The sequence below is a fragment of the Microcebus murinus genome, chromosome 2 (assembly GCF_040939455.1).
Source record: "Microcebus murinus isolate Inina chromosome 2, M.murinus_Inina_mat1.0, whole genome shotgun sequence".
NCBI lineage: Eukaryota > Metazoa > Chordata > Mammalia > Primates > Cheirogaleidae > Microcebus > Microcebus murinus.
The window spans coordinates 40,826,971-40,837,250 of record NC_134105.1 but is presented as its reverse complement, the minus strand read 5'-3'; the positions used below and the strand labels follow the sequence as shown (position 1 = coordinate 40,837,250).

Below are 10,280 nucleotides of genomic sequence, written 5' to 3'. Positions count from 1 at the left end.
GTCTACTAGCCTGGCCCAGTCCTCTCACTTGTTAAGAAAGGTGAAGGAAGGGGGAGGGTAGAATAGGGAGGGCCTTGCCTAAGCAAGTGCAGTTAAGGCCAGCAAATAGGCCATGAACCCAGGCCCCCCAATGCCCCTACCCAGGCTCCTGCCCAACAGTGAGAATTAAAGAGAGAATAAACCTTGCACAAGCATTTCTAATGTTCATTTTATTTCAACAGTCAACCATCCCCAGAGAAGAATACTGTTGATGTCACAGGTGATTCAGAAACACCTTTCTATTCCCTGGAAACGGCATCAGAAAAAGCCTACTTTTTAAAGTTGGCAATCGCTATAAAAACATCAAATAGTCAAACTTTAAAAGATTTTTTTAAACCAGAAATGATGCCCATAATGGCTTAAACATTATGGAGGTATATGCAGCCCCAGGGGTCAGGATGCTTGCTGGTAAAACATCCTGGAGAAGGGGTGAGGGGCAGTGGCCAGGAAGATGGTGGGAGACAGAGCAGCAAGGCAGGACGCTGCAGAACCTGCTGTCAACGTCTCTGGTCTTGGCTGCTCGCTCCAGCCACCTGGATGGGCTGGAAGCTTGATGTCTGTGGTGCCCTCAGCCCCCGGGGAACAGGCAAAGGCAGCAGAAGGTTGAAATAGATGGTGCCTCCTGTCCTGGAGCGGGGCCTGAGGAAATCAAAGACCACCTCTGGGGCTCAGTCCGATAAACGGCAGTGCAACCCAGGGCCAGTTAAATTCATTCCTAAATGGGAGCTTCCTCTAGCCCCCCACTCCTCAGAGCCCTGGCCTTCCCCTCTGATATCTTCCTCCACACTCCTCCTTTAACCGCACAGGACTGAGAGAACCTTAGAAGTCACCCTCCTTACTCCTATCTTGAACTGGGAATCTGCTGCCATCCATGCTTATCAACATCCTTCCCCCTACACATCATGCATACAGACAAGAAAATCATTGCTGTCACCCCCCTGACATCCCACTCTGCTGGCCTGGAGGAGTGGGCCTGGGCCTAGTCAGACTGCTCCTGAGATGATGGCTGGCTGGGCTCACCCAGCACCTCCGCATCCTGGTCATCTGTGAAGGACAAAGAAGTCAGCTGGATTTAGAAAGAGGGAAACCATCTTTTTGCAGATACAGATTTTCTATAAGGCTGTCTCATCATTCCCAGTCCCTATGGAAAATGAATTTAATTTGCTAGGTATCAGAAGACTGGAATCTTAGCCCTGGCCACATGATACAGACTCAAGTTCCAGCTCCAGCTCTGCTCTCACAATTTGGGTGGCACTAAGCAAGACACTCCACAGCTCTGAACCTCAGCTTCCGCTTCTGTAAACCAAGACAATGCCCACCTTGTATTGGCAGCAGGAAGAGTGAGTGAAGCAGTCAGTGATAGCCTATTTTCACTAATGCCTTCATTGCTTCAGGTTCTTTTTAATCATCAGAATAACTTCATGAGGTAGGGACCATTATTAGTCCACTTTTAGACATGCTGAAGTTAAGGCACCAGGGAGTGAATTAGCTTTTCCAGTTTACACAGCTGCTAAGCGCTAGAGCCAGGACTCATATACAGGCTACCTAGCACCAGGCCAGCAGCTTCAAGCCTCACTGTACCACCTCTCCAGTTACTGGGCCTAGGCATCACACACACAGTAAGTGTGCAAAAGGCCTCAGTTTCCTCTTCAGTAAAATGAGGATGACATCACCTGACTCACCTAGTTCCTAAGATGGTTCTGACAGTCATTTTAAAGACCTGGTTGAGTCTCCCCAGCCCTTTCCAAATCACAGTAGCCCCAGGGGAAAATTGAAAGGAAAACACGTCCTAAAGGCTTTAAAGCTACAAAAGCCCTCAAAAGAAAACCTAAAGTGTTTTCACATCCAGAATTTCATTCGACCATCATGGTAACCCTGTAAGGGGACCATTTTACAGTTGAAAAGACTGAGGCCTGAATGCTGAAGCTCACTCAGCATACCAGTGGCAGAGCTTGGAAAGGACAGAGTCTCCATCTCCTGGTCTGGCATTCTCTGAGTGGCCTGGGGCAGCGGAACAACCCCACCAGCCCCAAACTGACTCTGGGCTACTACTCCAGGCTCAGCATCTGCTGCTTCTCTAAGCAGAGAGGCCCCACCCCAGTCAAAGAGGCCTGGCACCTCTGGTCTTTCAAACAAACCATATGTGTGCCACCCTCCAAACCTCTGCCCATGGTGCTGATAAGATAAGGGAATATGCATTAGATTGGAGTCACAGAATTCTGCTCAACTCTCAGCTCTGCCACTGACATCTACAGGAACCCCTTGGGGCCTCAGTTTCCTCATCTGGAATCCCATTCCCTCCTCCCTTAGTGCTTGCTTATGGGGACTGAGGGGCATACAAAAGAACTTATCCCAAGGCCTAGCACATTTTAAATTCTATATCCCTTCTCTCCATGCCCACTTCAGATTAGGTCCCCCTTCCTCCAGAAAGTGTTCCTGGCTCCCCTGGGTGCTGGAAGACTGGTGCTCACTTACCAGTGTTCTCCTTGTCCGTATCAGACAGGATGGTCAGTGAAAAAGATGATGGAGGTGGTGGAGGCGGTGGTGGCGGGAGTAAGTGGAGTGCAGAGAGGAAGCCTGGCGGAAGAAACTGGGGCTGCAGCGGTGTTGGTGGGGGTGGGGGTGGGGGTGGGAGCGGGGGTGGCGGGTAGTAGCTTGGCTGGAAGTCTCCCACTGGTTCAGACACCTGCAGTGCACATGTGATAGAGAGGCAGGGAGGGGAGAGAGTTAGCCAGATGAGCTGATCAAATATGGCTCTTGTTCCCTTGAATGGGGCACTCCCCATGGGGTAGATTCACTTCTGTGGCCCCAAACACCTAGGCACAGGGCACTTGGAATGGAGCCTCAGCAAACACCTTCCAAATGGTTGAAGGCAAGAAGGAATACAGACTCTCTCAGATACGCCTGGGAAACAGCTGAACAGCAACACTGAGCCCTTCTGTATATGCCAGTAGTATTATGCTTAGATCCTTACAACCCTAGGCAGGGGGCTCTATGACTATCCTCACTGTAATGATGAAAAACAGGTTCAGTGAGATGAAGCTACAGGCCCAGGGCACCAGAGCTGCTAAGTGACAAAGGTAGAACTAGATCCCAAGTCTGTGTGACTCCACCAGCCACTAAGCTGACCCCTGCTCGGCACTGCTCTGTGCTGGTGAAGGGTCTGAATGCACCCCAAACCCATAGAGTCCCCTTGTCTGGCACGTGTAGTGACAAACTCAAGTGTCAGGGGGCCTTTGGGAGAAAAAGTCAGCAACCTGCGTGTAGTGCAGGTGTTACTGTGGCAAGGGAAGCTGGAGAACTTGAGGCAATCGGCCTTACTGACCAACCCTTTTGTGTTTCCGTTCCTTCTTCAGTAGATAGACGCTAACCCCACACAATAGCACGAGGCCCAATGAAGGGCTCTGGAAGGGGGATGACTACACAGCTCAGAGCTTAATTGAGAAAGACAGGAATATTATAAGAAATAATAATGAATTTCAGATGTAATTCCTATTATTTACTTCTCTATCCAGATACTTCAGAGCAGCACCTCCCAAGCTGCTCCCGTGCCCTACAAGATACATCTATGTGTTCGTTTTTTTTTTAAGACTGGTCAAATGCAGTAGTGAGAAGGGGGGAAAGTAGTAGAACAAGGAGTTCAATCTGTAACTGACTGTGAACAATCAAGTGAGATAACTCACTACTTTCACACTAACCCTAAGTGTTCTTAAAAGTGCTCTTGGTCAAGTGAGTTTGAGAAACCCCACATTGGAGGGTCACACATGACCCTCTGAGTAGTCTGCAAAAATCTCCTTTGAGTAATCTAGCATTTCCTAACTTTATTTGACCATAAGGAAGAGAAGAAAGCCCACTCTTAAGTACCTGTTATGTGCTAGACCCTGTGCTAGGCATTTTACATGTATCATGCCTTATTTATCACTTATCAGCAGCCTTGTGAGATACCGTGTTTCCCCGAAAATAAGACAGGGTCTTATATTTATTTCTCCTCAAGAAGACACCTTAGGGCTTATTTTCAGGGGATGTGTTATTTTCCCCTCAAAGCCTCAGCTTGCAGCATGCACAGGATGGCTGGGACCTGACAGGGGGAGCTGACCTTGTTGGTGGGCTGCCCACACCTTTCCAGTTGCCTCTGGGATGGATAGTAGCTGTCATGATGGGGCAGATGAGAAGGGCTGCTTGTCTTCTTTACCACTCCACGAGGAAATGCATGGGTTGTGCAGATACCCTGAGTAGCCACGGCCATCACTAGGTCTTATTTTCGGGGTAGGGCTTATATTGCACAAATGCTTAGAAATCCTACTAGGGCTTATTTTATGGGTAGCTCTTATTTTCGGGGAAATACAGTAGGTTCTCCCACCCTATTTTATAGACTAAGAACCTGAGTGAGGGCTTCAGAGGTCAGCTAACTTCCCCAGGTCACATGGCTAGGAAACAATGGAGGTAGGATTGGACCCTAGATCTGTCCAAATCCAAGGCTGTGCTCTTCTGGGAAGAGTAGAGGAAGAAAAGCAGCAGAAGGTGGGGCAGAGACAGGAAAAGGAAGAGGTTTCTGGGGAGCATCTCCAGGCCTAGGCAGGGACAGCAGAACAAGGATCAAAGTAATTCATAGGCTCTTGGGTTGAAACAGCCTCACAAATAAATGCCTGATCCTCTCTCTCCAGACATTAGGGGGTGGAAGGGGGGATTATTAGTGCTTTAATTCCAAGCTGCTCAGCCAAGTCTCTCCCTGGATCACAGCTCCTGCCTGAGGCCTGTGGTGGCAGCTCAGGCCCAGATAAACCAACTGAGATCACACTCTTAATAAAGGCCGTCTGGCAGGCCTGTCAATCAGAACCCTGCCATGGACACCAGGCTCTAGGCTTCTGTGTGAGCAGACGGAGTGTGTTCTACTTGGCCAGAGCCTCTCTCTTTGTGTGGAGGCTAGAGATGCCTTGCTCTCCCTGGGCTGCCACAGGGTAGCCAAAGTCAGCACCCACAGATGTCAGGCAGGGCAGTGGTGATGGTGCATATCAGGAGCTGTGCACGTTCTGCCTCTGGGTGAGACACATGTGGGCAACAGGAAGTGCTTGGGCTGGAGTCAGGTGACCAAGATCCATGTCCTGGCTCCATCACCAACCAGCTGTGTAATCTGAATCTCAGTCCCTCATTCTCCAATTCTGAGGCCTTGTACAAAATTTTTTCTGAGTCTTTTTGCTCAACTCTACAATGGGGTAATATCATATACTTTGAAGGTTCACATAGAGTCTGGAGGCACCCTGGAAATGATCAAGGCCAGTGGTTTTCAAACTTTCTTCCCTTAAGTCAATGGAAATTGATTTATAAGTACAACTATGGTGTCGAAAACAGACAGAAGAGATGCTGATGCTCCTGGGGCTGAGTAGGACCCAGTAGCGTATGTGCCCAACCTGCCCAGGCACAGCTGGAACTCCAACGGATGGATCCACGCTGTGGCAAATGACTTTGATTATGTAAATAACAAGCTTTCATCTTTCTTCCTAATCCCATTCCATATTAAATGAAGAAGTCTGCTCTTTCCTCACCCCTCTCCACCATCCACCTAAGGGAAACATCTCTATAGAAACCCAGTCAGGCTCTTAGCTCTGAGGGAGGAAGTAAAGGTAATGGTGGTCCCTATTTCCATGAACCTGCTCTGCCTTTGAGCCAAACTTCCCTAGAGGTCCAGCCTACAGAGCCGAAGTCAGGATTGGTCACCCAGCCTCTCACTGTCCTAAAGTCCTGACAGCCCTCAGAGGTTGCCAAAAGGTAGACGGCTTGTAACTATCCTAGTCTGGAAGGAGCTAGTAACCAAGCCACAAAACGTAGCCACTCTTCCCTTATACTCCACACAACAGGTGACCTGACTTTTTTCACACTTGGCATTCAAAACTCCAGGCTTAAAGAGAACACCAGTTAATAACTGATCATTAATCTTATAAAAGAGTTAAATTTCATTATTCTAACAAATATTTCCTAAGGTGACAGGTGTTCAAGGGAAGGTTTCTATATTTTTCATGACTCACCTCAAATGCCACCACCACTTCCTGAAAGCCCTCTGCAATCTCAAGTGGGCTATACCTATGGGTAGGGAACCAACATCTGGTCCTGGATCTTCCCTGAACTCTGTGGCCCTAGGAAAGCGGTAGTCACACTCTGGTGCTCAGCAAAATAAAGGGCTCTTCTAGTATCAGCATCCCATAAATAAAGGCTAGTGTTTAGCCCAAGGCTCCCAGAGCCTTTTAGTCCACAACCTCTAAAAGCACTTGCCACAGCCCAGGCCGAGCAGTGCAGACTTGTCTACACATGTGCACTCCCAGCAACACACATGATACACATGATACCCAGTCAATGCTGCATCCCTCTTACCTGCGTTCAGGGGCTGGCACAGAGTGGGTACACCATTATGACAACTGGCTTCAATGCAGCAAGGGCAGCTGGGATAAGGAAGAACTTGAAAAGGAGTGAGGGATGGGACTCACCAAGCCTCCTCCATGGTAGGGGCTGCAGGACACATGCCGGAAGCCCGGCTGCAGGGGGATCCCTGGGGCTGGGGGTGCATCCTGGTAGCCCAGTGGGAACGGGCGGTAGGGATGCATCGGGTACAGCTTGGGAGGCTCTCTCTCCAGGTACTCAGATCCCATCACACAATCCGAGTTGATGCTCAGTGGGGGTCCTGAAGAAGGCAAGCAATGGGGGGAGTGTTAGAAACACAGAGCTGGGAAAAAGAGCCTCACATAGGACTGTCAAGGGTGGCAGCATAACAAGCACATATCCATTTACAAAGAACTCCCCCAGCCATTACCCGTTGACCTCACTGCTTTTTAATCCTTCAGCCATGTCCCACTGCTCTTAGAAAAAGTTCTCAGCACAGCCAAACACCCCAATGGGGCTGATTCCTGCCACAACCTCATCCTGTCCTCTAACCTAACCACCTCTTGCTTATGGTCCAGCCCAAGGCCTTTGCAGATGCTTTTGCAGCGCCTGGAAGGCTTTCTCTCCTCACCCCACTGGGCCTCCTGAAGTCCTCAGTGCTCAGCTACATCTCTTCCTTCAGGCCACAGCTAAACCATCAATTATTAGAGCTCTGTACACTGATTTATGTGGTTCTTAGATCAACCTCGTCCCTCTCACAAGGACAAGATCCCCACCTCTTCATCCCAGTGTCTAGCACATTGTATTTAATAAGTGCTCAGTGTCTGTTCATTTGTTCAGAGAGGAAACAAAGAAAGGCACCCTGTGTTCTTAGAAAGGGAGCTTTCTCCTAGGGTTGCTGTTTCAGGTCTGTCTTCCCCATCAGACACCCTGTTCCCTGGAGACCTAGATTTTCCTAGAAAGTCCAGAAGGCAGAAATGACCTTCAGAGACCCGTGGGCCAATTCCCTAAGCATCGGAAGGGAAAGACTGCCACCAAAAGAAGGAGCTTGCCCAAGGTTAGAAGGTGAGCCCCCAGCCTCCCGACTCTGACCTGTGCCCTTTCTACCACATTCCCATAGGGAAAACACCAAGAAAACACCTCCGCACCCAAAAAGCCATTTTTTTAAACACCATTAACTGCCATGTGAGCTGTATTTAACTCACGCCAGTTTTGAGCCCGGGGCCTCCTGAAGTATGAGTAACTCACACGTCTCTTCACCTTGGGAGCCGCGTGAACTATTTCAAGTTGCATATAACTCACGCATAGAAAACAATAAAAAAAATAACAAAGTTTTCATTAAATTAGAATCATTTTGTTTTCGAAGTTTGTATTCTATTTTTGTAATAAAACATTGTGGCGCCAAGGAAAAATTTTTTTTCTAGAGTGGCAGTCAGTGCGTTAAAAGCCTCAAATGTACATGTGACTTAAAATTATACCTCAATACTGAAAGCAGGAAGACATAAAGTACAATGTTATTTATAAAAAAAAAGGTGAGGGGAGAAAAAAGAAGCTGACCAACCGTTCTCTCGAAGGGAGTAGAGAAGCTGTCCGAGTCCCGTCCACAGAAAGGGCGGGAAGGGGTGCGCAAGCGCACTGGACCAGCGCACTGCTGAAGGGAGGAGCCTCCAGACTGTGGCAAGGGAAGGAAAAATGCGCAGGCGCAGTCACAGTTGAGCCAACCCACCAGCAGGGAAATTTTGGAGGCGGAGCCTCCAACCCAAGAAAAGGGCGGGAAAGAGGTGCGCAAGCGCAGTAAGACTGGTCTACCTAGGACATCCTCGTGGAGGCGCCATTGCTAAGCTGACGGGGGGCCATTTTTTCTTGCAAGCTGGAAAGGCAAAAACTGCGGCTAAAGGTTGAAAGCCCGCTGTACCACCCATTCCTTTCTTTCTACCTTTTTTCCTTTTTGCAAAAAGTCACCCAAACCAAAGGTTTGTCAAGGCAGTTTCCGTTACCTCTGGAAAACATCTCCCACCCAACCCTCTACCCCGGAGGCCCATGTGGGAAGGCTGGCCGCCAGCGGGAGGGCTGCAGCCCAGAGCCTGGGAATCTTACCGAAGTCGGCGAACGGCGGGCTGGGCATGGGCCGCAGAGGCCTGCGCAGCTCCAGGCGGCCGTAGCCTCCACTGCCTGCGGCCTCCGCCCCCAGCTGGGGCCCCAGAGGATAGGGCATCGCCAGAGCAGCTCGCTCGCTCGGCCCCACGTGGCCGCGGCCCCCCAGAACTGGCTGGAAGGCGCTTGGGCCGGGGCTCGGGCCCCGCGGAGGCCTCTCGGCATCTCGGGAAGCGGCCAGCGGAGGCAGCGGGCGGAGGCTTGCACCTGGGCCAGCGGCCGCGGCCCCAGAGGCCAGCTCCAGCCCCTGCGCGCCCAGGGTCACCTCATCCTCCTCCTCGGAGGCCTGCCTCTTGAGCATCTTCTGCGCAGCCATGATCTTCTGGCGCTCGGTGATCAGGTAGCACTTCTCACAGATGCACTGCTTCCAGCGGCACTTGCCCGCGTGGCCCTTGACCGGCACCAGGAAGCCGTGGTTCCGGCACCTCGAGCACTTGGGGGTACGCAGCATCTTATCGGCCAGCTTGGCTGAGTCTGCCTTCATAGCACAACCGCCACCTCTGGGAACTGCAGAGCGAGTGGAGCAGGGATGAGCGGTGTCCCACAAGTCCCTGGTGCTGGGGACTTGGATACACTTGTAACAAAGCAGCTCTCGGTGCGTCCCAGGAACTGCTGCAAGACTTTTGCATTTTCCCTCCCTTTTTGGGGGTGCAAAATTTGGAGTTTCTGTGCCTTGGGTAATTAAGTGCAAGGAATTGAATTGAATAAATTCTTCATGGGATGACATTGCATGTGTGTCATCTGGGTTATTTGAAGTATTAGGCATTTAATTTTCCAAACTCTCTATTCCCGCCACCCAGTAAGTAACGTATTTTGTAAATTCAAAAAAGGCGGAGTGATATTCAATGGCCCACAGATTTAAAGCGCCAGAGGAATGTAGTTCTCAGTAAACCAATTACAGTAGAAAGGCATTGTAAGATACAAACCGTGTTTCTCCTCCCCGAAGCTGCTGCATCTGCTGAATTTCATTTCTCTCCCCTGCGGAGAAGCAGCCAGTCACAGTGATGCTTCTAGAATATTCTCAAAAGCTCAGTGCAGCGTGCTGATTGCTCAAGGGTGTGCCTATACAGGAATTCCCGTTTCTTAAGAGTCTTGTTGGTATAGAAATGCATTTCTGGCAGATAGCATATTGCTGTTGATGCCTTCCAAAGTAAAGCATATTTAAAATGTTTTAAAGTAAAATAGACTTAGGATATTCTAGCACTAGCTTGAATCATGGCTTAACTTGGCCATGAATGTAGTTATCCCTGTAAAGCAACCCAAATCTGGGACAGCTGAAAATCTAGCACCAACTTCATAGTTTACCCAAGGTCATTAAATTAATTCAAATTCTTTTTTGATAGAAATTTGTGACACCTTAAGGTCTTTTTTTTTTTTTGAGGTCGAAAAAGCAGACCAAAAAATGAGCCAGTAACACCTAAGCTGAAACCCTTATAATTATAGGATGTCATATTTAAGGAAGTAGTGATGGTTAATACCTGGCTAGAACATGTGCATTTTTTATTGCCCTTTCTTTGAAATTCGCTTTCTGGTGGTAAAATGGTAGAAGGGCCTAGTGTCCACCTTGATTTTCCTGAGTCTCTGATGCATTAGTACTTTGCATTCTCACTGGCTGCCTCGGAATAGGAAATGGTTGCCATCCTGAGGCTCATTAGACACTGGAAAGCTTGTAAAATCTTTTTCTGCTTAAACAAAAATATATATATATATATAAT

General features: G+C 49.1%; 1 protein-coding gene across 1 annotated transcript; it reads right to left on the bottom strand.

The window, feature by feature from the left end:
- Nucleotides 1-1,018: 1,018 nt before the first annotated feature.
- DMRTB1 (DMRT like family B with proline rich C-terminal 1) lies at nt 1,019-9,049 on the bottom strand. Its single transcript, XM_012776304.3, has 4 exons — nt 8,509-9,049; nt 6,519-6,712; nt 2,515-2,725; nt 1,019-1,083 (listed from the first exon to the last, which is right to left on the bottom strand). The coding sequence occupies exons 1-4, from the start codon at nt 9,047-9,049 to the stop codon at nt 1,019-1,021; spliced, it is 1,011 nt and encodes a 336-aa protein (XP_012631758.2).
- Between the last annotated feature and the right edge of the window lie 1,231 nt (nt 9,050-10,280).